Source organism: Varanus komodoensis, unplaced genomic scaffold (genome assembly GCF_004798865.1).
Source record: "Varanus komodoensis strain SLA01 unplaced genomic scaffold, ASM479886v1 scaffold90, whole genome shotgun sequence".
Classification (NCBI taxonomy): domain Eukaryota; kingdom Metazoa; phylum Chordata; class Lepidosauria; order Squamata; family Varanidae; genus Varanus; species Varanus komodoensis.
Genome location: NW_025336599.1, coordinates 666,260 through 693,959, shown reverse-complemented (window position 1 = coordinate 693,959; position 27,700 = coordinate 666,260). Strand labels below are relative to the sequence as shown.

Genomic DNA, 27,700 nt, shown 5'->3' with positions numbered 1-27,700 from the left:
TGGGCGGTCTGGCAAAATCTGGCAGATCATCTGATGGTTAGAATCAAATTCAATTGCTTTACTTGACTCTGTGGAGATATCCATGTTTTAAAGGCTTCTGCCTTTAACTATTTTAAGGGATTTGGCAGTAGTTGTTACTTTCAAACTATATTCAGATTTGGAAGTAATTTGGATGCAGTATATTGATTCATGTTTACTAAGGTTCCCTGCAGTACATCTAATGAAGGATATTATTCTGTAATACTTAATCATAAATAAATGTTGATTGGCTGGTAGTTCTGAGCCTCTATGAGCACCAACAATTGTAAAGCTAGGGACACTGATCAAGAAAAGAGGTTGGAGTTCAAGCTTTGAGCAGGCCCAGTGAAATTAACGGGACTTAACTGTGCCTACTGGAGTTTGATTATTCTGCTCTAAATATGGCTAAGATCAGATCCAGTCCAAAGTTGATTGTGATTAAGAGCACTGGGAGTGAAGCTCATTGCAAAGAACTTGCTTTCAAGGCAATTACTAATTAGACTTTCTGTGTTAGTTTCCATGGGACATACTGAAGGCTAACTTCGAGAGCCAGGTTAGTGTCATGGTTACAAGGACATGCAATGGGGCTTGGAAGAATCTGGGTCCCAGTTCCCATTTGGCCATAAAGTTCACTGGGTGACTCTGAGCCAGTAACTGACTCCCAACCTAACCTACCTCACAGGGCTGTTGTGAGGGCAAAAGGGACAGGACAAGCAGCATTATCTAAACAACTTGGAACCTTGCAGGAAAAGGTGCCTTATACATGTAATAACTACATATGAAATAAATTAATAAAAATGACTTCAAGGCCAACAGCTTTTTAAAACTCTTTGATAGCACCAAGGCATAGGTGTAAATGATGTTAAATGTAAAATTGTATGAGATTCAGGGGTAATTCTGGTGCTGCAGTTGCTGTATCCGAGGCTGCTGTTCCATTTACATAGCTGAGATACTGTTTGTTTATTTCATTTATTAGCACAAACAATCTCTAGAGCAACGCCAGTACAGTGAACTGGCACAGAAAACTTGCCCCACTGCTTTATGCCAGAGGTTGCCAAGGATGTGGGAGAAAGCTGTTCAGTTTGCATTTTAAAGCAAACCTACCTGATTTCACTGTTTTGAGCTACTAGAAGCACCAAAACACAGTTCTCTGAGTTTCTCTGAGTCTGAAGTTCTCTCATAATAATAAAAAAGTATTTTAGGGGAAATAACATTAAAATATATTTTAGTCAAGGCACTGTTTGCAGAATACTAATTAAAACACACACAAAAACTGATTCAATTAGGAGGAACGTACACAAACATGCCTATGGCTTTTCCTGAAAATTGGAAAAAAAATCTCAAAATTCGGGACAAAGTGAAATTAGGACTGGAATTCTCAGTGAAATTCTCAGTGTTTAAGATGAACCGAAGGTGGGAAGATACAAGAAACCGAGTGAAACAAGCAGGTTTGGTTTCACCCATCCACACTAGTTCGTATATGGACTGCTGAAGCAGTGCGGCAGTGTTGAACACCTGCTGAAGTGTGCATTGGCTGAGTGATGCTTTGTAGGTCAAATGTCTGCATCTTACCTGCCTTCTTTTTCTCTCTCCACCTGTCACCTTTGCAGGGTAATCAGGAAGCTACAGTGCCTCCTGACACGATGGCACAGCCTTATGCCTCAGCCCAGTTCGCACCTCCTCAGAATGGCATCCCAGCAGAATACTCCGCGCCCCATCCTCACCCGACCCCTGACTATGCAGGCCAAACCACAGTTCCAGAGCACACGTTAAACATGTACCCACCTGCGCAGACACACTCCGAACCCAATACAAGCGACACAAACGCACAAACCGTCTCAGGCACAGCCACAGTAAGTCCTGGCTCCATTCGTTTGCTTGCTCGCTCTCTCGGTCATTCATTCGTCCATTCGTTCGTTCTGTTGTTCGTTTGTCTGAGGGATATTTGTGAACATCCATTAAAAAAACCCATCAGTGTCTGCTGTAAGCCCTCCCCAGCTCAAAGGTCTATTTTTAGTTGCTTTGCATTTACTGTGAAAATGAATATTTGCAGATGTTTGAGATTTTCCAAAAAGTCCCAGTGCTAAATGTGAACATTTGAAAATGACTCTTCTTGCACTTCAGTGTGGACTTGCACCTCAAAGTTTGAGCATCTGGGCCTTTTAGGTATCTTTGATGGACTGGATTTTGCCAGACCTGGTCTTGATATGAGAAGAGAAAATGATCTGTAGGCTCAGCATGCCAGGTGTGACAATTCCACTGAGCGGTCAGGGGTCCCCCAAAGTTTTCACTAAGGGGTAATTTTTGCTCGTGATTTCACTTAGAATGGAAAGATTATATGAGGGGAGACCCAAAAATCAGGAATTGTCTTCTGGAGGGTGGGCCCCTTGTAGTCCAGGCTTCCCTGCTAGGTGGGAGTTCCGGGAACCCGTCCGCATCAGTGTCCCAGCCGGGTCGCTGCGAGAGGCTGCATTCGGCTTCAGTGAGGGTTTCTAGAGACTCTCTCAATGCGTTTGCCTATTTCGTGATGGCTGATTTACATGAACAACATGAAGTGGTAAAATTTTATTCAACAGAGTGTTCAGCAGTTTTTGACCAAAACCGGCATGATTGTTATGTCCCACTCTCCATATTCACCCAATCTCGCCCCTTGTGACTTTTTTGTTTGTTTCCCTGGATGAAAATAGTCCTCAGAGGGAAACATTTTGCTGATGTGGAAGAGGTGAAACAAAAAAACAGCAGAAGCACTAAATGCATCAAAATCAATAAGTTCAAAACCTGTAGAAAAAGCAGTGGGAAAAATGCCTCAGTAGGTGTATTACATCAAATGGAGAGTACTTTGAAGGTGACTGAAGTATGAACATGTAAAAATACATTATTTTTTAATAAATAAATTCCTATTTTTGGTGGGGGGGTCCTCCCTCATATTTTCACATCATAACAACTAGATTCCATACTACTCTAAGGATGGACCTCCACTCTATACCGATTAGGATGAACCCAACAAAAGTGGGTTTGTTTTGAACCAGTTCAGGTGAAGATGTGTAAAGCTTTGCCCTGCCCCACTTTAAGTTACTCATCCCAAACATTTCTTCCCCACCCTCCAGTCAAAGGACTCCCAGAGCATCTCACAAGAATCAGCAGTCAGAAAGGCTCACGATCTATAAAAAATCAAGATGCAAGGAAAGGGAGGAGGAGTGGAAAAAGCATAATAGTGGTGCTTGACTGAGTTGTGCGGATGGATGGGGACAGATCAGTTGAATTCAGGCTTACATGACATCTATTGTCCTCCTGGACTAGCCTGTCCTCATTCCTTTCTTCTTTTCTTTTGCATTCAAGCCGAATCAGCTTCAGCTGCCATCTCCTCGGGGCAAGATGTTTTCTTGGAAGCCTATCTAGTGGCAGTAAGGCAGGGACGTACTGCAACTGGGAGCCAGAGGCAGCAGCCCATTCCTTCTTCCATCTCCTTAGAACAAAATGTTCTTGTCTTAACCCCTGGGGCCTGGTCCAGCCAAGGCACCTCGCTTTAGATTCTAGGATGTGTGGGAAGAACAAAGCCACCTGTGCCAGAGAGGATGCACTGCTTGTTGAATGCAGTGATGAATTACAGATGCAGAATATAAGCAAGTGAAAGGAAGTGCCCGCTCTCCTTTCCTGTGCCTTTACTGGCCCCTTGCATAAGTCAGGGGATTCTCCATGGGCGTCTACAGTTGCTGTCTGAGTGATGCATTGATTCCTTTTCCTGGGATTAGAACAACAGGCAATGTGGTCTGGGGCAAAGTTGCTTCAGTAAAGGAAACTGTTTCATTCTCACAGCAGAAGCAGCACTTATCTACAGAATGATTTGGATCAGCAGCTTCATGATCATTCCCTCTGGTGGTCTTTTGGACAAGCTAACATGGCTTCAGGAAACTCTCCTGGGGTTTTGGACACTTAGAAGCTTCACTTCACTCTTGGTTACCCTTACTAACTTCCTTGCCGTTCTTCTGGTGAAGCCTATCCCATGCAGTGCCGCAAAGCATGGGCGGTGCCTCATTTCCCCAAATTACATTGTTGAGGGGATACAGCAAAGTATGGGGGAGTTGGCCTTGCACACGTAGTCCTTAGGATTACAGAGTGCAGATGTAGTTAAGAATACAGGTGACAAGGAAGCCCAGCATACACATTTCCAATACTTAATACTTCCATATCTTGTTAATTGCTTCCAATTAGCCATTAAATACTCAGTCTCCCTGCTTTGCAGTGCCTGTGGAGGGCAGGCAGGGTGTGCATGTGTGGATTCTCTGTTTTAGACATTACAGAATCCTCTTGCTGAACCCCATATAAGGAGACATTCAGCAGTAAGTAAGGTGCCTTTTTGGTTCCCTTTGGCTGCCATGTTCCCAGATTCTGAGATAGAAGTGAAGCAAGAAGATGCTGGGAATTGAACCCAAGATGTTCTTCATGCAAAGCATGTCCCACTTACCTCATTCAGACACTGGAGATGGGACAAGCATACTTGGTGGTCCCACTGCTGCTCTTCATACCAATAGAAGTGGAGTTGGAAGAGGCCTGTAAAACCCTTGGGTCCAACCTTTGCTCTGCCTCCACAGGTGGCCACCCATCTGGCTGCTGGCCTGTGGTTTTCTAGCTTAGCAAAAGTGACTCACATGCTAGCTCAGTGCAGAGCTATGCAGGCAGGTCAAATGACATGGAGTGAAATGCCCAAATATCGCTTTTATCTTGCCAAACTTTCTCTGTGGCTTAACCTGCTAGGCCCCCTCCCCATTTGAACGGAATGGCGTTTGAGAACTTTGGGACCACCAATGTGATGCTAACGCTTCCTATTGGGCGCCATGCCCCACTGATCCCGTTGTGCTAGCAGAGGGTCACGACCAGCTGCGTTATGCAAGCAGCACCCAACGTTTTCACAAGAGGGATTCATGAAAGCTGCCAAACTGGTGGGAATGCTTGTTTCTGGAGGGAGGCCCTCAGGTGAGCTCTGTTGCATGCCTGCTCCCGGAAATAGGTGTTCCCGGTCGTTTCAGGTGCCTCAGAAGTGTTGGCGTGCAAGCCGTGGGGTGTGGAATGCTCAGCCAGATGCAAGAGATGGGTGGGCATGGAAGGACCCCATGGGATTCTTCCCTGTGAGCTCCTCCCCTTCACCTCCCCTGCCCACCAGTCTGAATTTGCCGTGTATGCTCGTCAAAGACCTATGAACTAAGTGTGAGTTTTGGCTTACAGAGCCAAGATTTTCTTTTTTTTATTTCAATTTAATATATTTTTATATGTTGCCTTTAGCCCCAGTAAGCCCCCTCCTAAGATGCCATACAATTCAAAATTAAACAATTTAAATAATTAAAAAATGAAAATGTAATCTCCTCCCCAGTTTAACTTAAAACACAAGCACGGTGCCTTTGAAAGCAGCAGTGGCCCTCAAAAGTTGCTTTCTGGCCCTCGTAATAATATTTGCATGCGTTTCTTAGGAGCGTTTTCTTCCAACTAAGGTGCTTACAGGTCTATTTTTTCTTATCTGTGATAGCTGTGCATAATGCTGCAAATTGCTTCCACCAATCACTGATACACCATTGCCATACTAAAATTTATATATTATATATTATAGATCGAGATTATATATGGAGCTCCTAGCATCTGGTCCCCAGTGATACACTTTACTAAGCCCCCGCCACCCACCTTGAGATGATTGGGATGGCATCTGGCAGCCTGCACAGCTGGGCATTTTACCTTTTAAGTTAATTTACGGAATATCTGCATGTTTGGTATGTGATTGTGCGCTGAATTCAAAAAACTGGTTGGCATGGATGGTAGGCAGGGAGTAACCTGCTGAGGAGGAAGAGGAGGAGCAGACTAAGATGAAGAGGGAAAATACCAGTACACGGGGGTGGAGGAGGAGGCATTCCAAATAAGATTTATTCTGCCAATTTGCTTCAGATAAAATCTTCCTTGAGGACACTGTAGGATGCAGTGCTTCCTAAGGAATGCTTCCATCCTATGCTTAAGAATGGAAGAATCAGCGAGGCTCAAAGTTCTCTGAGATCCACCGCAAAGTTCAGCCAGCTTCATTCATCCATGAGCATTTCTTCGTATTATTTTCACTTTTTTTTTTTTTTTGAGAGTGTCCTTCCAAATATATACATCTCCCATGCACTAAAGTCCAAAATTAGGTATTCCTTGGAAAATACGTGCGTTGTTTGTGAATGTAAGTTTGGGAGCAGGTGAGCTTTTCCTGACAAAATACACTCCCACTTGCGTTCACATTCAGAGGTGTGCATGAAGCAAAGTCACATCAAAAAGAAAGAACACTTGGCATCCTTAGACTTCCTGAATCCAAACCGGTTCCCCAGACTAGCAATGCAAGGTGTGTGGCTGGTGCCCTCCATGTCAGTACTCAAGAAGAGCTTTGCTGGATCACGTGAAAGGCTGCCCTAGGCTTCCAGAATCCCTTTTTCCACAATATCAAAAAAAAAAAAAAAATACTGCTAGTGGGAAGAGCGTAAGGACAATAAAAGCACCCCACTTCTGCTCCTCAGCTGTTGGCATGTAGAGATGCCAGAGGCAGTGTGGAGCCAGTGTGACTATTGTAGAGATAAGAGTGTTTTGCATGCACTTACTGAATTTGGTACTGTGAAACCCCTATTTATGCAAATGAAAATGCAGTTATCATTCAAAAATCACACCTAGCTAAATTTTGACGTGAAGTTCTACAATCGGAGAATACATCAAGAACAACAACAAAGCTATGTTATGGAAAATAACAGTCTATATTAGGAAAATTGCTTGCTAAAATGTGCACTTAAGCCCCAAATGCCTACAAAATGCATATATTAGGAGAAAAGTATACAAAACTCGTTATGAATTTTTGTGGGAACTTTTGCAGAATTCAAATATTGCACGAGCTGAACTTAAACATAGAGGAATTTTCACAGTAGAGCTAAATGACCTTGAGTTGTTTGAGTTTGTTAAGGTTCTCCAAATGTCTTCTCTAAGCTTTGTTCACCTTGCTTGCATTCCCAAATGTGAGTGCCTTTTTCCTATTGGAAAAAAATGATTATCTTGAGCCATAAGAATGTGCTTCTTGCCCCACAGGCAAAGGAGTGGGGGAAATGGAGACTTTTGGAGGTGTGCTCTGGCCAAGTGCACTTTTGAATGGGAGCCTGAGTTCAGAAGCTGGCGAAATGCCCCCAGAATTGCTCCCAGGTGCTGTTCATTGTTACAGTCATGTGATTGTAGCTGCTGTGAACTCCATTTTGATGGAAAGGAAAATGACACTGCCTATATCGTATTACTTGTATGATTTCCCATGCATGGATCCATGGAGCAATGGCACTTAATTGTGCATAGTGTGCACAATTCTGACCACCACTCATAAAAATGTTCCGGTAGAACCGGAAAAAGTGCAGAAGAAAGCATCTAAAGAGCGACGACCACACAAGGGAAAGTTACAACAGCTGGGACTGTTAAGTGTAGAAAAAGGATGAGTGAGGGGGCACTTGAAGGAGGTGCTCATGTAATGCAAGGTGTGGAAAAGTGGAGAGGGAGACAGTCTTTCCCCTCTCTCATAATTTGGGCACCTGAGATCATCCTATGAAGCTGATTGTTGGGAAATCTGGGTCCAAAAAGGAAAAAAAAGACAACACACAGCTAAACTATGGGATCTTCTGCAAGTTGTAGTGATGGCAACAAACATGGGATCAAAGGAGCTGTGCCTGTTGCTGGAAGAAAGGAGTGGGGGTGCAGCCGTTCTGCTTGCAGGCTTCCTGTGGAGGACCGGTCGACCACTGTGTGGACAGAATGCTAGACTGCATGGACCCTGTGTCCGGATCTTCCTCTGCTCTTAAAATTCTGAGGCTGCAATTTCGCAGGGTAAGCAATATTATTTCAGGGGAGTTGTTCAGTGTGGGTGCCACTGTTGGAATCAATCTCTGCTCACCCAACCAGATTTTAAATGGAAAGAGAACCTGACACTTTGCCTGCAAACATGTCAGCCTGTGAGTAGGAGAATGTGGCCTGTGCAAAGCTGTGGGCCGAGTCACCCTGCGTGGTGCCCAGAAGGCCGGAGGTGGCACGGCCTGCTTCGCCCGTCCCCAGGGCCAGGAACAGCCCTGTCCTCACGCTAGCTCCGGTGCCCCCATGGCTCTCATGGACCCTGTTGCACTCCTCTGCCATTTCTGGGAAGAGCAGCCTTTCCACCCACCACTGCCAGAGTCTCCGCCACTCACATCCCTCTACGATCTCCAAGTGCAGAGAGGAAATAGCAGCCATGATGCTCTCCAGGAGTGACCCACCCAAAGAGTGGCTCCATGGGCCAGACTGGAGAGCACGGGTGGCCCACTCCAGCCCACATCCTGTGGGTTCTGCATGTCTTCCCTGAAGGTTGGAATATCTGTTGTTTAATTAGAGTATTCCATGGCAAAGTTCAAACTAAATTCAAAACAGCAGCTCCATTCCTGTTTGCACAAAGCAGGAATGGACAACATAAGCCTCTCCAGGTATTTTGGCCATGAGGCCTCCCTAGCAAAGCCAGTTGTGAGGGATCATGGGAGCGGTAGTCCAAAGTACCTGCAAGCATCTATCTGTGGCATTTAGGTTCAAAAGTGGAAAAGTGTGTGTACAAGCTAAACAGAAGTTAAAAGATGAGGGGTGTGATTTCTCCCCCAGCCCTGGAAAGAGACCATTCATCAGGAGGCGGGCTCACCAGAGGAGCAGACTGTCCTGGGAGAAAGCAGCTCCCTCTCTTGCACTTGGTCTTGCACTTGGGGCATAGGAATAGCTGTCTTAAGTACAGGTTAGGTGACAAGTGGCTGGAGAGCAGCACTTGTGAAGGGGACCTCAGGGTACTGATTGACTGCAGGCTAAACATGAGTCAGCAGTGTGATGCGGTGGCCAAGAGGGCGAACGCCACCCTTGGTTGCATAGCCAGAAGTGTGGCTTCTTGATCGAGAGAGGTGTTACTGCCACTCTACACGACTCTGGTGTGCCCTCAACTGGAGTATTGTGTTCAGTTTTGGGCCCCTCATTACAGAAAGGATATAGCCAGGTTGGAGTCAGTGCAGTGTAGGGCCACAAGGTTGGTGGCCAGTTTGCAGGGGATGCCATATGAGGCCAGACTGAGGGAATTGAGTCTTTTCAGCAAGGAGGAGACTCAGAGGATATCTGTTGGTGACATACACGTATGTGAGGGGATGTCACACAGAGGTGGGTAGAGACCTGTTCTCCCCTGCAGAGGAAGGCAAAACGTTCCATTTGGAGGCCAGGAAGCAGTTCCTGACAGTCAGGACCCCAAGGGTGTGGAATGGGCTTCCACGGGAGGAGGTTGAGGCCCCATCGGTGAGGGTGTTCAAGGATGGGCTGGACGTGCACATGGTGGGCATGTCGTGAGCGGAGCTGGCTGGAGCCGGGGGTCAGGCTAGATGGCCTGGGAGGCCCCTTCTGACTCGCTCTGTTTTCTATGTTTCTGTGTTTCTCTCTTCCTATGAGAGCTGGGATAAGGCAACACTGAGTGTGTCTGGAGGCACTCAGTGGGCACTTGGGCCCTTCAGGGTTGGAAAACTCAACCAGAGATATGGGAGGGATCAGTTTTGGGGGTAGTGATTCATTCGATCCCTTGGGCTTGGCTCACCAGGCTCCAGCTTGCTTTCATGCAGGCATGAGTACAAGGCCCTGGTGACTTGAGGGCACTGGATGTTCACACAGCATTTGCCAGAAACTGAGGGTCGTAGGAGCACTGCACGAGCGCGTACCTCTTCCCTTCCCCATGCAGCAGCCCTTGCTTGTGCCACACATGATGCTGGTTGCAGAGCCTTCCTTCTGCAAGTGTTCGTGGACTTCCCCTTGGCTCAGTCCACTTTCCAGAACAGGGCAAAGCATGAGAAGCCTGCAAATGCTGGGAGGAATGGATTCTGCGGAGCTTCAGCACATCCCTGGACCCAGCACAAGTGCCTCTCTGCTTTCTTAAGACCCATTTCCTGTGGGAATTTCCAAAAGCCAGAAGTAGAGGAAATGAAAGACTGGCCACAAATGAACAACACAAAGCCCCTGTGTGCCTTGGCTTGCATTTGCAATGGCATGCAGATGGAGCAGAAGGAAGGCTGCCTCATGCTTCCCCGAGTAGGGATATTCGGAGAGCAGCATCCTCCCCCGAGGAAAGAAATTATTCTGCATTACTGTATACCGTAGATGTATCACCACTGGGGCTGCTACCTAGTATGAAGCCAAACCTCCTCCTTCCCAGAATCACTAGCGTATGGAGCTCTACGCTTGCCGTAACAAGCTCTGATGGGGTTCACTATCTTTCTTCTGCCCACAGATTCCTCCTGCTTGCATCCAGATGTTTTGACTACCAATAAATAATGGTTTGGAAGGTGAAACCACACTTTATTCTATTTAGGCTCAGTCTGGTCCCGTGATGCTGGATGTTTTGCCTCAGGGTGAGGAGCAGGATTGCTGCCACTGCGTCAAGCAGCTCATCTGACCCCACCTGCTCCTCTAAAGGAAAAGCAGACAAACAGATCTGCCTCTCCCAACCTTCTGAGCCATTTGAACCATGAAAGGAAGCAAGCAATTGCTTGGAGTGGCCTTCCTAAATGGGGACAGTCATACTGCTGAACGCGGACAAAAGACTACAAGGAAGTGGTCCGTTCCTATTGTCTTTCACTGCCTTGCTGAGGATTTGAAAAATGCCGCACCACAAATGATGTCCTGTCTGGAAAAGAAGAGCGGTGGATGACACTTTGCCACCTGCCAGAGTCTTTAAATTGCATGTTGCCAAAGGGTGGTGCTGGAGGCAGGAGCTTTCCATGCAGGAAGAAAGTCAGTGAAGAGGCATGTCTTGGGCAAAGGGTTCAGGGCATGGCCATCACACGTGTGCGTGGGGCAGTCAGCTCCCCTCCCATGGTGCATCGAGTGCTGGGAATGGCATGTTGCTGTGCTGTGCTTTGTGGGTGGCCCCCAATTCCTTTAAGGGTGCAGCCTTATAGTGAGGCACATAATCCTCCAACCCAAGGCTCATACTTGCCAGTGCAATGCCAGAACAGCAGTGCAGGTGGGTGCTGCCTCCCCACTCCTCTCGTTCTGTGCTTTTCCCAGGTGGCCATTTTTGGCTGCCTTGCGCAGCATTTCAAGAGGGAGGGGAAGGAAGCTGGAGCTTCTTCAGGACCATGTGCAGCTGCTCTGCTTCCCCCCAAATGCCTCCTTTAACCTCTCCTTAAGGCCATTTTCCTGACTTCAGGGAGCAGCCGGCACACGTCATTCCATGCCATCTACAAGGGGTGAGGAGAGCGGCTGGAGCCCGGATCCCCAGCTGCAGGGTCGGAGCGCTATCCCTGCCTTCAGAGCTGGGAATCAGAAAGCATCTCGGATCGTTCCCTAAAGGTTTCCTATAATTCTTTCATCATGTCAGCTTTATTTCTTGTGAACTGCCCAGAGGGTTTTGACTATTAGTATAGAAATGTGACTGATAGCAATTGGAATTAGAATACAAACACAACCCAGATAATGAAACACAGCATCATACACAGGGTTTTAAGCAAAATGCAGATGCTTTGAAGAAACGTTGGTTTCTAGCTTTACTAAGAGCCTCACCATACGAGACGCTTTGAGTCCTGGCCAGTGGTGGCCCCATGCCTTTAATGGGGGCTGGCTTCTGCTTTTGCTTTTGGATCTACAATGCCATGAAATGGTGCTACATTCTCACATCATATCTGAGCTCTTGGCAACCTGCTTAAGTACCAATGGATATTATTCATCACCGACAGTGCTGGACTGATTTCATAAATGAAGAATGCACACATCACTTGCTCAATCACTTGTTCAGATCAGTCTCTTAGAGGGAGGGATGCACATTCTGACCGTGTGCACATATAATGGAAGGTATCCAATTTGCAAAAAAACATATTTTTCAGGAACATTTTGTAATATTCCATACTTTTGTTTGCATTTATAAATGCACATTTTAAAAACTGTACACTTATTAAAAAGTACCTGCTCCCAAACATGCATCTTTTCATACCTTTCTGAGCTCTTGGAAGTTGCTTGTTTAGCCATCCCTACTAACAGGGGACAAACATTAATTTATACTATACTATACTACACTATACTATACTATACTATTATATGTTTGAGATTTGCTCAAAATGTTGAGTCAAGTTCTCAAGCTGAGAATGAGCCTGTAGAATGAAGAAGAAGAAAAATAATTTCAAAGTGAAGTTTGACTAAACATTTTACCAGCCACAGAAGTTGTAGAAACAGATTTTCTGTATGGCAGGAAATGGCCTAGATGGCCGCTGAAGTCATTGCAACACTATGTTCCTATGGCAGTTTCCATGAGAGAATGAGAGGTGGCAATCAAGCATCTGGTCCCACATTCCAGACATATGAACCACCTGTTAGGGACATCTGACCTCACCAGTTTAAGTCTTTGTTAAGTTCATTTGCATATGATTTTGTATGCAGAACTGCCTGAAGTGATAAAATATTTGTAAGAAATTTATTCCTTTGCAAAAGCTGAGTGATCTGAAACAGAGGGACATTTACAAGGTTTCGAGAGGCACAAGGGATCCATCTGGGGTTGGGAATCCATTGGATTCCCTGGGCTGTGCTCCCCAGACATAGAAACATAGAAACAGAGCGAGTCAGAAGGGGCCTCCTGGGCCATCTAGTCTGACCTCCGGCACAAGCCGGCTCCGCTCATGACATGCCCACCATGTGGACGTCCAGCCTATTCTTGAACACCCGCACTGATGGGGCCTCAACGACATCTCGTGGAAGCCCATTCCACACCCTTGGGGTCATGACTGTCAGGAAGTGCTTCCTGGCATCCAAATGGAACCTTGGCTCCCTGAACTTTGCTCCATTGGAGCGCGTCCTGCCTTCCTCTGCAGGGGAGAACAGGTCTCTACCCATCTCCGTGTGACATCCCCTCACATACCTGTATGTCGCCAACGTATCCCCTCTGAGTCTCCTCTTCTCCAGGCTGAAGAGACCCAGTTCCCTCAGTCTGGCCTCATACGGCATCCCCTGCAAACCGGCCACCACCCTTGTGGCCCTACTCTGCACTGACTCTAACCTGGCTATATCCTTTCTGTAATGAGGGGCCCAAAACTGAGCACAATACTCCAGTTGTGGGCGCACCAGAGTTGTGTAGAGTGGCAGTAATACCTCTCTCGATCTAGAAGCCATGCTTCTGGCTATGCAACCAAGGGTGGCGTTCGCCCTCTTGACCTGCTGACTCATGTTTAGCCTGCAGTCAACCAGCACCCTGAGTGCTGCTCTCCAGCCACTTGTCACCTAACCTGTACTCATGACACCCATTCCTTTGCCCCAAGTGGAAGATCTTGCACTTAGCCACATTGAACGCCATCCTGTTGTCTCCTGCCCACTTCCATAGTCTGTCCAGATCCTTTTGGATCTGGAATACCTGCTCCTCAGTTGTGGCCACTGCTCCAGTTTTAGTGTTGTCTGCAAATTTGATCAGCAGACTGTTCACCCCTTCTTCCATGTCGTTAATGAAAAAATTAAACAGGATCAGCCCCAGGACAGAGCACTGGGGGACCCCGCTTGTCACTGGCCACCATCCCGATGATTCCCCGCTAATGGTTACCTTCTGCTTTCGGTCAGTCAACCATGCCCTAATCCACCGGACAGTGCTTTGGTGTATCCCAAAACTCCTCAATTTCTCCACCAGGATATCATAGGGCACTTTGTCAAAGGCCTTGCTGAGATCCAGGTATACCACATCCACTGCATCCCCTCCATCCAGCCATCTCGAAACCTTGTCGTAGAATTCCACAAGGTTTGTTGGGCAGGACCTGTTTTTGCAGAAACTGTGTTGTGTGGCTGTCAGCCTCCCTTCCCTATCTAGCATCACTAGATCTCTCTCTATTATGAGCCTTTCCATTGTTTTTCCTACAATGGACGTAAGGCTAACCCGTCTTTAATTCCCCACATCCTTTCTACTACCCTTTTTGAAAATTGGGACCACTGATGCCATTCTCCAGTCCTCTGGAGCTTCACCTGTTCTCACCGAGGTCACAAAAATGGAGGCCAGCAGGCGTGAGAGAACCCCTGCCAACTCTCTAAGTACTCTCGGGTGTAACCCGTCAGGGCCTTGTGGCTTTGTAACGTCCAATGCCCTGAGGAGCCCCTCAACTTCAAGGGGGGGGGTGACTTTAATCTGTGCCCCTACATCCCCAGCCTCATTTAATCTCCTATGCGGATCTCCCCCGTCTGGCTTTGGGGAGAACACAGAGGCAAAATACTCATTTAGCGTCTGTGCCTTTTCCCTCATATCAGTCACTGGATCTCCTTCCTCCTTATTTAGTTGTCCCACCACTTGTCTCCCCTTCCTCTTCCTATTTACATGCTGAAAGAAGACTTCAGTTTGCTTTGTGGCGGCTGGAGGCCGAGCTCCTGGCAGGTGCAGCCGGCATTCGCAGGCGCTCACCTGCTGGGCCTGCCGCAGCCCCCAGCCTCTGGGGTCCCCAGGAGTGGCACCAGCCGCCGCCAGCAGTGCCCTTTGCTCATGCTCGGTTCATCCACCAGTGGCTGCACTGGATGAGGAAAGGGATTGATCACTGGGCTTACCAGTGAAACTGCTGGTAGCAGCTCTTGATGGACTTCCTCTCAGCTTGTTTTGTAGGGCTGCGCTGAGCACAAGAGCAAGCTCACGGATGGAATCTAGAGGAAGAGATTCTGGAAGGGTTTGTCCCAACCCGACTAAGGATCTGGGGGTGGGGGCTCAAAGTTCAGTGAATGGGCCTGGCTCAGCCCCACACATCCTAGCCTGTGAGCTCATTGCCAGGGGCAGTTTTCTCTGATATAAACCAAACAAGCACATGGTCTCCCACTTGTAAAGCAGAACAGAATTTGCATGTTTTTGTTACCTTTGGCCCAGTCAAATTTACATAAATCTGGAGTAGTTTGCATCCGTGCTGGCTGAACTTTGTGCACACTGTGGGTGGAAAATATGAAAATGGGACGAATGGTGACCAAAATGTGTGTAGATTTCTCTGGCTTTTAAAACAAATGCAAAGTGTGCGCCGCCATGGAAAGGAACCTGCAGCCGCACCTTCCAAATTGGCCTGCTTTGGGCTGTCAAGTCAGTGAGTGCAGAAAATTTGCTTAATGTGCATCAATCGAGCTTTCAGTGTCTCAGGGCTGGGGCATGGTTTCACCTTGCCTCATATTGTGCACAACCTGCTGAATTGGATAGGTGGGAGATCTAGCATTTCAATCCAGATGCAGTTACCTACTACAGAAGCAAAAGCAGCAAGCCTATCACAGAAAGTGGCTTTTGTATGTATAGAAATTTAGCAAAAGGGCCTACAGGGCCATCTAGTCTGACCCCTGACTCCAGCCGGGTCCATTTATGCAATACCCAAAATGTGGTTGTCCAATCTTTCCTTGAACACCCTCACTGATGGGGCCTCCACCTCCTGTGGAAGCCCATTCCACACCCTTGGAGTCCTGACTGTCAGGAAGTGCTTCCTGGCATCTAGATTGAACCTGGGTTCCCTGAGCTTTGCTCCATTGGAGCACGTCCTGCCCTCCTCCACAGGGGAAAACAGGAATTCACTCTCTTGACTGCTGTGCCACACTGCTGACCCATGTTTAGCCTGCATTTGTCCAGCACCCCAAGATCCCTTTCACAAGTGCTGCTCTCCAGCTACTTGTCCCCTAACCTGTACTCATGATGCCCATTCCTATGCCCGAAGTGCGAGACCTTGCCCTTATCTGCATTGAACGCCATCCTGTTGTCCCTGGCCCACTTCCATAGTCTGCCCAGATCCTGGAGTACCTGCTTCTCGGTTGTGGCCACTGCCCCCATTTTAGTGTAGTCTGCAAATTTGATCAGCAGACTGTTCACCCCTTCTTGCATGTCATTTGTGAAAAGATTGAACAGGATCGGCCCCAGGACAGAGCCCTGGGGGACCCTGCTTGTCACTGGCCACCATCTCGATGATTCCCCACTAATGATTACCCTCTGCTTTCGGTCAGTCAGCCATGCCCTAATCCACCAGACAGTGCTTTGGTGTATCCCAAAACTCCTCAGTTTCTCCACCAGGATATCATGGGGCACTTTGTCAAAGGCCTTGCTGAAATCCAGGTATACCACATCCACTGAATCCCCTCCATCTAGCCATCTTGAAACCTTGTCATAGAATTCCACAAGGTTTGTCTGGAAGGACCTGTTTTTGTGGAAGCCATGTTGTGTGGCTGCCAGCCTCCTTTCCCTATCTAGCATCACTAGATCTCTCTCTATTATGAGCCTTTCCATTGTTTTTCCTACAATGGACGTAACCTGTCCTCTCTACTACCCTTTGGAATTGGGACCACTGACACCACCCTCCAGGCCTCAGGAACCTCACCCATTCTCCACAAGGCAGGTGAGATAGGTGGGTAAGAGAAAGGGAGAGAAAGAGAAAAGAAAGTGTGTGCGCGTGCGTGTGCATGTGTGTTTGCATGCGCATGCACGTATGTGTAAGACTTTCTGTTGTACATCATGAGTTGGCTACTGAAAAACTTTCATTATGAATGCAAGATGCACTAACAACAGCCTTTTCTCAGGATTGCTGTGTGCGCATTTCATGTTCATATTGTATACTCTGGTCCAGTTGGTTACTTTTAGAGATTTTGGGAACTAAGGATATACTTTTATGCCTTGAGAGTTTTGGCATCAGGTTCTAGTAATAGATTCCTATTTGATGAAATGGAATATTTCTTTATAAAAATCTCTAAGAAGTGTACATAACATCGCCCACATTTAGATCTTAATATTAAAATCGCATTCAAAATGCAATTTCATTTAATTCAACCCATATACAAAAAGCAGCCAGAATGTTGGGTTGGATCTGAACGTGCTGTGCCACATTCAAAACTGACCTTGTAGTAGTGGAAGAGCTTCCTTCCATCCTTCAGTCCTTCCTTTTTCTTTCATACCTTGCATGATAACCTTTCATGAGAAACCTGAAGCTAAATCCGGATATCATCTTTTTCTTACACAACCTCTTGTGAAACAGAAGAATGAACATAGCAACAAAACGTTTCTGTTGTAGCACTGTATAAATTCTTGTGCAAGTACCTATGGGAGAGTGCTAATGGCTATTTTCCTTCTGCTTACTTTGGGTCTGACCCACGGAGTACAATATGTACTTGCATGCCTGTAGTTTTTCAACAGTTTCTAATTGCCCTATTTCTAATAAATTTATGCATCTTTTAATATGTAGTTGCCGGATCACATTTTCAGTATATATACTGTATGTGGGTGTTTTAATCCAAAAATTCACACAATTTGGGTAATAATGGGCAAGAATTATAATCTGCAAAATTCACGAGTAACTTCACCCTGCCAGATGTTCTGTAGATGTGCTAGACTCCTAATGACCAAGATGGCTGAGAGTGATGGGAGTTGTGATCCCTCACATCCAGTGGGCAGCAAGTTGAGAAAACTATACCAAGATCATTATCTTTGTTTGTTTGACATGTCTTGCTAGGCAACTGATTCCAGCTAGTTGATCTGTGCTATTGGTAACTTTTGTTCTATACTCTAAGTACCCATTTTATGTAAGATGTATGGTAATGTAGCATGTGAATTTGTTAAGTAATGGAGTGTTCTCACTGTGGTTCATGAGAAATCCTTAAGCCAGGAGATCCATCAACTAAACACATCTTGTTGGTGTGGTTGTGTGCATGCTGCCTCATGGGTTTTACTCCAGAGCAACCTGGAAACAAAAATGCTGTATGGAAACAAGAAGAGCTTAGTTCAATTTGCTTTGGTTTTTCCCCATGTGATAAGGCATGCAAGAGAGAGATTGACACATACATAGCATTAGCTACATGCTAAAACATATCAGGCATTTTGCTGAGAGTTGTAGCTGCCACCTTTTTGAACAAATGGGACAGAAGGGACCCTGGCAGTTGAATGTGAAACAACTTCACAGTTCTGTAGGAAGCGAGGGAAGCCTGGCTTGCATGAAAACTAGAAAAGCTTCTTCCAGTATTGCCTTTAACTTTCATGAAGGCTGGGCTAAAATTAATTCCAAGATTGTTAAACAATACAAGGAGGCATCAGTGTCTGCTTTGTGGAGCCACAAGGTGCCTTTCCTGACTGCATCACATGATGAGGCAAGGAAGGCCGCACCTGCTGAAGCTTGGAGCATCCTCAGAGAGAGCAGGGCTTGCTTTACGGGGAAATCTAGTTCGGTTGAGCGGGACAGATTTCCTGCCTATTTCTAATCTATGTACTGGAAACAAGCCCAGTTGGCAAGGCTTTTGCAGACTTCCACCTCAAAGTCAGACTGCAATTTCTGTGTAGGGGTGTGTGTTGTGTGTGTGTGTTTAATCACTAAGGAAATTTGCGCAAATGAGCATCTAAAAACAAATAGTTCCAGCACCAGTGTGCAAAGTTGACAGATTAATTGGCGGATGCTTCACAAATTGCCCAATTCTGCACAAATCATGCTAGGGTCCTATGTGATTATTTTCAGGTGCTTCCTTATGCAAACTTCATTAGCGGGTAAAAGATAATGTGCAAATCATGGTCTCTCTTATAAAAATGTCTGCAAGCTGATTCAGCTCACACTGCAGGGGGTTGTTAGCAGCACAGGGCTAGAAAATTGGAAACCTGAGAGAGATAGGGAGAAATCATGACAATCCAATGAATGTTCAACATCTGATCAGAATCCTACCACATCCCTCACTGAAATGAGGACCTTTATCCTTTCAGGGCCAAATCCTGGCTTTCAGACCATTTATGTACCTTGCTTGCAGATGGGGAAGCCTGGAAAATACAGACCTGGGGAAACCTTTACAAATCCCTAGAAGAATCAAAGCACTTTGTTCTCATTGAAGGTTTGTCTCTGTGTGTGCTTTGTATCCAGACCACATGAGGAAGGATGTACATGAAAGGCTTCCTATGCCCAACATTCATTTTGCAGAATGAAATGCATGTAAACTTTGGGGCTTTTCTGTTTGGCTATTCAGGCACCACCAACTGGCCTCCTTACAAAACAAAACACAGCAGAATGTGGAGCAGCATTTTAAAAGGGCTGAACAGATTATCTTGTAACAACATTACCATGATGTGGGAAAATGCATCAAAGAGCGGGCCAATTTGTCCTCATGGAGGAAACTCGGCAGTGTTAATTTGGTTTAAGGAACAACTGCAATAGAAAAATGACAAGGGTATGATCATGTTTGCAGCTGAGGAAATACGAAGTGATGAAAGGAATGATAAAGTCATTATTTCTGTGTCAACAGATGAGAATGATGATGTCTAGCAAATTATTGCCACTGCAAACAGTAAAAATGACATTATGCTTTTTAAACTTTGCAAGCACGAGCACGAGCTAGCCAAAGTCGATTCCCGTTGTTTTCAGTCCAAGTATTCAGAAGGGGCTTAAGTTTGCCAGCATCATTCTCAGCTGGTCATTTGCTTGCTTTGTGACAATTCAACACTTCTTCCCTCCTATCTAACTCACAATTTACATCACAACATGTGTGGTCCAAATCAGGCAAGCCCAACCAAGAGACGGAGGTGGGCAGCCCATTCACAAGAACCAGGGCCCCACCAGGGCCAGGGGACAAGGGGGCTGCACGGGCGGGCTGCTGACTGGGCGATGCCTGAGGGTCTGGCTTGCTCAGCATGGCAACCAAGTGTGCAGGCTGGGGAGGCTGGTCAGAATCTGTAGGTACTGCTATTTTCGGCATAAAGAGGATGGTCTTTTGCTTCATTTTGATTGCTTTTATTGTGCTTCTGGACCACCCAGTTGCCAAAACTATTGGCAGTTTTACATTTTGTCTGGATGAACTTAAAACCACTGAATACAAGAAAATATTAAATCCAAAGTAAAAAAAAAAAAATCAAGGTAAAAGATAACCAGCAGTGCAAAGTTCTTAGAATGCGCTCATGCAGAATTTTGAGATGGTGGCCCCTGCCTGCCATGTGCTGGTTACAGGTTAGGAGGTTGTCAGAAACAAACGGATGCCTCCTTTATTCAGTACTGACATACCTGAACACAAGAGGACTGGGAGGCAGAGGGCAACACGCTAGGCACTCCAACCCCCCTGCCAGGCTGGGCACATCTGTCCACTTCAGTTTCTCCTGCATTTGATCAAGAGAAGAAGGAACCTCAAGTTCTTTCTGTCTGCATTCTGACAAACTTTGCATGTTTCAGTAAATGTTTTCAAAAAATGGACTGCAGTGAAATTACCACCACCCCAATGGATTCCTGTTTCTTCTTACATGGGCTCAGCATTTCTGGCTTTCACAGTTTACAATGTGCATAAGGTAGGAAAGAATCCCCCAGCCCCAAGTTGTACATTCTGCTGAATAAACAGATCCTGAGTTTCACAGTGGACTTGGGCAAAATGAAAGAGCTAATTTATACCTTAAATTGCATCTGACCTTCATCATCTTGGCTGCACGTTATAACACTTTAATTAAAATTGATCCTTACCTAGGATTATTATGTGAAAGGTAATTCTCCTTTTCACTAAGTGTAAGCGGAACAACTCTGCCAGGCCTTGCTCAGTTAATGATGCATTTCCCCCTGTGTAACTGGCCTGCTGGCGGTTGCCTGCTTGTAGGAAGAAGCTGCCACTGGCAGGAACGCTCGTGGAATTTCAGTGTAATCTGTAAGTGTTGTTTTTTTTTGGGTTGGTTGGTTTTTTTGGAATTATGTATGTGAAGGTATGCAACATTCTGTAATGGGTGAAACATCTTCTATTTCTGCAGATAGTTTGACCTTCCATTAGGAAGCTTCAGGAATTCAGCCTTTATGAACATCAGGATGAACTGACTTGCTCCACTTGGACAAGTATGCAGTTCAGAACTTAATTGAGGGACAGAGCGGTCTAGTGGTTAGAGTTCTGGACTGGGACCTGGGAGAGGAAGAGGTTTAGGTATGCTGCTTCAGGCTTCTTTAGTGAAAGATTGAGTAGACTTAAATAGTTGTCCACCAACTTCCGCACTTCGCAGATGTCCTCCTGTATGTCTCAGCTCTGGAAAGGATATCAACACACATTTTCAGGTGCATATTGTATGATAAAATATATATTTAAAAGTAGATTTATATGCAGGTTGTGTTTAATTACATATCATTGTGGAAACAGGAGAGAATGAACTTGTACGTGAACACATATAAAAATAACATGGACTGTAAATAGATTGTGTTCATCCAAACCTTCTCCATGCTAGCATTGCAAATTCAGCTCACTTACCTGAAGAGCAAATTGGTAGTTTTCACACTGCATAAATGAATGAGAGTTTGCATTATGTTTGACTGAGCTTCACATCCCACATTCAAAGCTACAAATATCTATCCAAGTGGCCAAAGGCCAGCCTGAATTGATGTACCACACACCTCGCATGGAATTGTCTTCCCTGAATAGCTTTGAATCTACTGTTTTTTCATAACTGTCTTGCACTTTTGTTCTTTGTTTCCTTTGGGGATACAGGGAAGCTACAGGACCCATCACAGCCCCTTGGACAGCATTCCTCCAGACTCTCCTGTCCTCCACCGTTCCTTGGAGTCCACCCAAGCCCACACCCACTGCCCCAGTAACCACATCCAGCCACCTCAACCTCTGCCATCCACTTCTCCTTTTGCCATCAATCATTCCCAGCATTGGGCTCTTCTCCAGAGAGTCCTTCCTTCTCATTAGGTGGCCAAAGTATTTGAGTTTCATCTTCAGTATCTAAAGAGCAGTCAGGGTTGATTTCCTTCAAGATTGACTGGTTTGATCACCTTGCAGTCCAAGGGACTCTCTGAAAATATTTAGAAATGGTGAAATACATATGCTTTCGGTCAATTTGTGCCCACTTTCCAGGTCACTTTGCACACATTCCTTAATTTGAATTAGCCTTGGTCTCACCCGTGTAGGAAAGGAGTGCAAATTAAGACATTTGCACAAATTTGGGGAAACAGCACTGTGCTGCTGTTAGATCTGCACTAGTTTCCTGTCCACAGAGTAGTAGCAGTAACAAGCATGGGCTGGAGCCAGGCATGTGCTGAGACAACATTTGAAGAAACCTGGCAATGTCAAACATCGCCTGTTAGGCCATCCCTCGAACATCCCCAATCCACAAGGCATCCAGGACTATTCAGGCATTCATGGGAATGTGTCAGAGGGACAAGAGTGGGCTCATCTGCACTCTTAGCCTTCTGCCATGGTAACTCCTGGCATGGGACAACCAGAAGAAGGCTATCACTGAAGGCTACCCAAAGAATCCATGAGCAGGCCAAAGCAGCATCTGAAGGCACAAGAAGTAGCAACTGTGCTAAGATTAAGCAGGTGTCCATGTGGTCATGCAGACCAGACATGGCAGATGCAGGTCAATGAGCAAGTATACAGTGATGGGATCTGAGTGAGCCGTGATGGATGAAGAAAGAGATCTTGGGGTTGTGGTGGGCAGCTTGGTGAAAGTCTTGACCCAGTGTGCAGCTTCTGTGAAAGAGGAAAATGCCATGTTAGGTTTCATTAGGAAAGGATTTGCAAATAGAATTGCCAGGATTGTACTTCCCTTATACAAATCGTGGATGCAACCACACTTTGAATATTATGTCCAGTTCTTGTCACCTTACCTGAAAAAGAGATGGCCATCTAAAATGATCAAGGAGGTGGATCAATGCCTCTGTGAGGAACAGCTGAAACAACCGGGGTTATTTAGCTTAGAAAAAAGTCAAGTACGAGGAGACATGATAGAGATCTTTCAAGTTGGACATGGTGTGGAGAAAGTGGAGACATTTCCCTGCCTCTCCCTTAATGCTAGAACCTGCAGTCATCACATGAGGCCGATTGCTGGGAGAGTTCGGGCAGATCTAAGGAAGCCCTTCTTCACAGGACACGTGCTTAAACTGTGGAATTCACTGCCATAGAATGGACAGCTTTACAAGGGCACTGAACAAATTCATGGTGGAGGAGCCCCGCCAGCCTTGCCCGCTGTGTGCCATCTCACAGGTGACATCCCTGCATGAACCAGTTGCTGGGGAGTTTGGGCAGGTGGAACTCTCGCTTGTGGAGGACCCCCGGAGACAGCCGGTTGCCATTGTGTGCGGGAGTATTGGACTTGATGGACCATTGGCCTGATGCAGCAGGACTCTTCTTATATTCTTACGCCATGCCTGGAAGAGGCATGTGGCCCATAATTCCCTCCTATTAAAATCCAGCAAAAGTTGACTATACATCTGTGAGAACAGACTATTCTTTGAATGTGGGGATGCTCCTCCTCCACCTCATGAGTGTTAGATGGTCACATTTGAACTCTGGGTGCAAATACATGCTGTTGTCAAGCTCCACCAATAGTAACACTCCAAAATTCATCTTCCACCATTCTCTTAACCATCTTCTCCAAGTATCATCTCAAACCCTAATTAATTCTGCTCTGGCCTCCATTATATAAATTCCCCATTAGCAACTCAACTTTAAATTATTTTATTTATTTTTATTTATTTATTAAAACATTTTTATGCCGCCCCATTCTCCGAAGCCTCGGGGTGGCTTACAACAATTATTCCGGGTGAAACTTCAGACCCAGTGTGGAACGGCATCATATAAGCCAGCAAATTCCACCAGTAGCCAGCAAACATTGACTTCTTTAGAAACGACAAAGCTTATTTGTGTAATTGTTCTATTTTGTGGCACACGTGTGTTCTGCACCCTAATCAACAGCTTTTAAAATCTTTATTTCTACTTTGATCATCTTAAAATAGCAACACACCTACCAGAAAATGGTAAGGGAAGAGAAAAGGGGGTAATTAAATTTGGCAGCTCTTTTCTGTGTTGCTTTGTTGTTCTGGTGGTTTGAAAGTGTGTCTAAAAGTGTCAAGTCAACTGTTGTTTAATTGAGTAAGTTTTCACGCACGTTCCAGCTGTTTCTGGATGTGATCTAAATTTTCCCATGGGACAGCACAACTATATACTGGGAACATTAAACGTCCTTGGACTAACTACAGGACCCACAACCAAGCATCCTATAATGTTCCATTTAAAATACTCTGAACATATCTAAGTTCTTGCAACATATAAGAGAAACTAACCGTGCAGCTTCAACAACAATATTTATCAGAATCCAGGCTGTTTGTTATATAGGACCTGAGATCCTGACCAAGGTTGGGCCTTGTCTTCCCAGACTCAGCAGAAGTCTGGCTGGGGGGTTACAGAGACTGTAAAGCCATCCTTGGAAGAAGAGTCATGTCATCCTACCTTCATGTGGCCTCAATGAAGCCTCCATTCTCTGGACCCCATCATATCAAGGAATCATAGAATAGCAGAGTTGGAAGGAGCCATGAAACCCATCAGGCCCAACCCCCTGCTGGGGCAGGACACCAGTTACACCATCCCACTCAGGTGGCTGTCCAGTTTCTTTCTGAATGCCTCTCATGTGGGAGAGCCCCCCACCTCTCTAGGCAGATGGTTCCATTGTCGCATTGCTCTGGCAGTGAGGCAGCTTTTCCTGATGTCCAGCCTGAATCTGGGTTGCCGCAACTTGACTTGATTATTCCGTGCCCTGCACTCTGGCATCAGCAAGAAGAGACCTTGGCCTTCCTCTTTGTGACAGCCTTGGAGGTACTTATATCATGTCCCCCCGCTCAGTCTTCTCGCATCAAGGCTGAACGTGCCCATTTCTCCCAGTCTCTCCTCACAGGGCAGTGTTTCCAAACCCTGGATCATTTTTGTCGCCCTCCACTGCCCTATCTGATATCAGATAGATTCCATCCAGTTGTTAATTTACCAGTTTGGTCACGTTTCAGTTTCCATGTTCTGTGAATGGAATACCTTACTGCATCCATTTCAGTATGCTTCAGAAGGCATTCAAGTCCTTCAAGTGTCTTCAAGGTCTGTGTTGAAAAGATGACACTGGGGACCATCATTTGATCCCTTGGCCATTGGTGCATTGCGCTCTTCAGTGCTGATTTACATCTACATGGAATAAGAGATCATTTATGTACGAGGGGCATTGTCTAGTGATACGGGTGTCACCAATACGCAGATGACATGCAGTTCCATTCTGTGTCCCATCCATTCCTGGGGGAGCTGCTCTTGTGCTGAACTGTTATCTGGAGGTAGACATGGGTTGGCTAGGTGCTAATAAAGAAGACTTGATCCAGAGAACAAATCGACCTAGCAAACAAACATGGAATTGGACTTCAACATGTTTGGGGATGGGGTAGTCCCCTATTTTAACAAGCAGACTTATACTTGAAAGTGCTTCTGGACACCCGTCACCCGTCACCATGGCTGCCTTTTCTCAGCTTGGACTGCTCCATCAGCTGAGTCCATTCTCTGTGAGTTCTTGACACACATGCCCCAGTTACATCTAGATTGGTTTCCTGTGGAATCAGATTAAATTTTCCTTGTGAGGGCTGCATTCATTGCCAGTTTAGATCCAGGCAAAATTTAGAGATCTGGTGATGAGGGGTGGAGCCCAAATAAAAGCCCAGCTTAAATCCAAGATGCTTCCTCCCATAATAGTCCCGCCACACCACACCACTCCTGTGTGCCTTAGCAACGAAGGGATGAGAGAGAGGCCATTCCTGTGGCCACATCTCAGCAATGCCATTCTTTGCCCATCAGCTTCTTCCCCACCAGATGGCAAAAATTTCTTGTTTGGCAAGGTGTTTGCTTTGTTGTTTGATCAGCCTTCTCCAGTAGGATGTTCTCTTGATGCTTTGGATTGTAGTTCCCAGCCTTTCCTGACTGTTGGCATGCTGGCTGAGGGCAGCTGAGATCCAAAAAATCTAGGGGTCCCTCAGTTGGGAAGCCTGAACCAGAGTGTTTTTAAATGATGGTTCTGTTTTCTTTGCTAGCTAGCACTCTCCCATGTTCAGGGAGGTGTAAATGCAAACATATACACACTTTTTGCTTTTCATTTCATTTCATTTTATATTTTATTTTATTTCTGTATCATCCAATAGCCACAGCTGTCTTAGCTTTCAGAAATCAAGAGAAGTCCACCTTGTCATCATCAGCACGTGGTGTAAGAAGTCTCGTTTAGTCTATTTGATCTCATTTGCATGCTGCTGCTGTGCTGTCTGCTTTCAGTTTCCATCGTGCATATGAATGAGCAGGCTTATACCTGAAAGTGCTTCTGGACACAGAGTTGCACCGGTCACCATGGCTGCCTTTTCTCAGCTTGGACTGCTGCGTCAGCTGAGTCCATTCAGGCTCATGTGCTCCTGCTTTCCCTGCCTCCTCTGGAACAGCCATGCACGCCCCCATTGCTCATCCAAAGCAGCCATATGCTCTTTTGGGACCGCCGTGAAGAGGATGCCTGAACACATGGCCATTCCATCAGTTCTCACGCACAGCCCTTTCATTCACGCACACATTTTTATTTGTATTTGTTTCATTTAAATCCCACCTTTTCTCCAAGGAGTATACAGGAACCCTCCCCTTCGTTTTGTCCTCACAACAACCCTGTGAGGTAGGTTAAGCTGGGAGTCTGTGACCAGCCCAAAAGCGCCCACTGAACCTTATGACCAAGTGAGGGCTAGCACCAAGGTTTTCAGAGTCCTCATCCAAGACGTGAACAAGTGAACCCCTAAGGATATTACATAGAAAAATCCTCACAGGGTTTGGAAGAGCTTGTGCTTCTGTGAATTCCACCTGGAGATTCTGCAGCAGAACGGCTTATCCCAAGTCATGGTTATTCCAGAGGCTTCTGGATGGTTTTGTTGTCACGTTCTGTAATTATTATGTGTAATTCAAATTTAACTGTATACAATTTTATCGCAGACTAAACCTGTGAACAGTTACAGATAATAAAAGCTGATTTGCTGGTCCATGGAATCCACATGGCTCAGGAAAAGGCAATCCATTGTGGAATCCATAGGTTGGATTCTTAAAAACTCAAATTCATTTAAGGCCATTGCAAATTTCCCCAATGTTCCCAAGTCATTGACTGGATTGCTTTCATGAATCTCTGGAAAGTCATGGCAGGCAAGAAAAAAATGGGACAGAAGACACAGGTTCCTAGAAAGTAGATCTGTATCGATGGACAAAGTGAATCTCGGGTCCTGTGAAAGGAAGCTTCACCAGGAGAAAGCTAGGATAAAGTCCCAGGGGAGGGGAAGAGAATGGAGAGAGAGAATAGGAAAAGAGGAAGGCACGCACATCACTGACAAGAACAGCAGAGAACGTTTCCACATTTTCTAAATAAGTTCCTTCAGAATGTAATATTTTTAAAATTATGACCACTCTAGTATTTGCTAAACATGGATGGCCCAAATACAGTTCTGATATTAGCTCTTTCATCTGATAAATCCTTCCTTATGAGATCATAAATGCCTGTGGAACTAAAGGTTAATGAAGTGTAGAAGGTTGTAAAACACAGGAAACTAACCTGTTTGATCGTAAAGATATTTTTTTTCCCTTTTACTGTGAGTGGCACCAGGTGGTAAAATTTGGGGGACTAATTCCAGTGGTGCATATGCAATCTTACAAACCCAAATTTAATTTTCTACATAACCTACACTTTGAGATATTAGGTGAAGGATAGAAGAGGTTCCAAATTAAAATAAAATAATGCAACATAATGATAAGCATCCAAAGCTTTTCTTTTTATTTCAACTTCTAAGTCAATTGAGGCATTTACTGACACTGATGCATGGCCATCAGTTCTGGTGCGATTTTTTTTAAAGGATTATCCAAACTTCATACTTGTAGAGTGATAGGCTTACCACCC

At 45.6% G+C, this 27,700-nt stretch overlaps 1 protein-coding gene across 2 annotated transcripts in view; it reads left to right on the top strand.

The window, feature by feature from the left end:
• Nucleotides 1–1,628: 1,628 nt before the first annotated feature.
• LOC123017274 (RNA binding protein fox-1 homolog 1) overlaps nt 1,629–27,700 on the top strand; it is a 242,826-nt gene continuing 216,754 nt past the window's right edge. Inside the window, exon 1 of one of the 2 annotated variants that reach the window (XM_044418531.1) lies at nt 1,629–1,871. In XM_044418531.1, coding sequence (XP_044274466.1) covers nt 1,662–1,871 — 210 coding nt within the window. In that variant the 5' untranslated portion in view covers nt 1,629–1,661. The remainder of the gene's footprint in view (nt 1,872–27,700) is intronic. The other variant, XM_044418532.1, reaches the window with a different exon arrangement.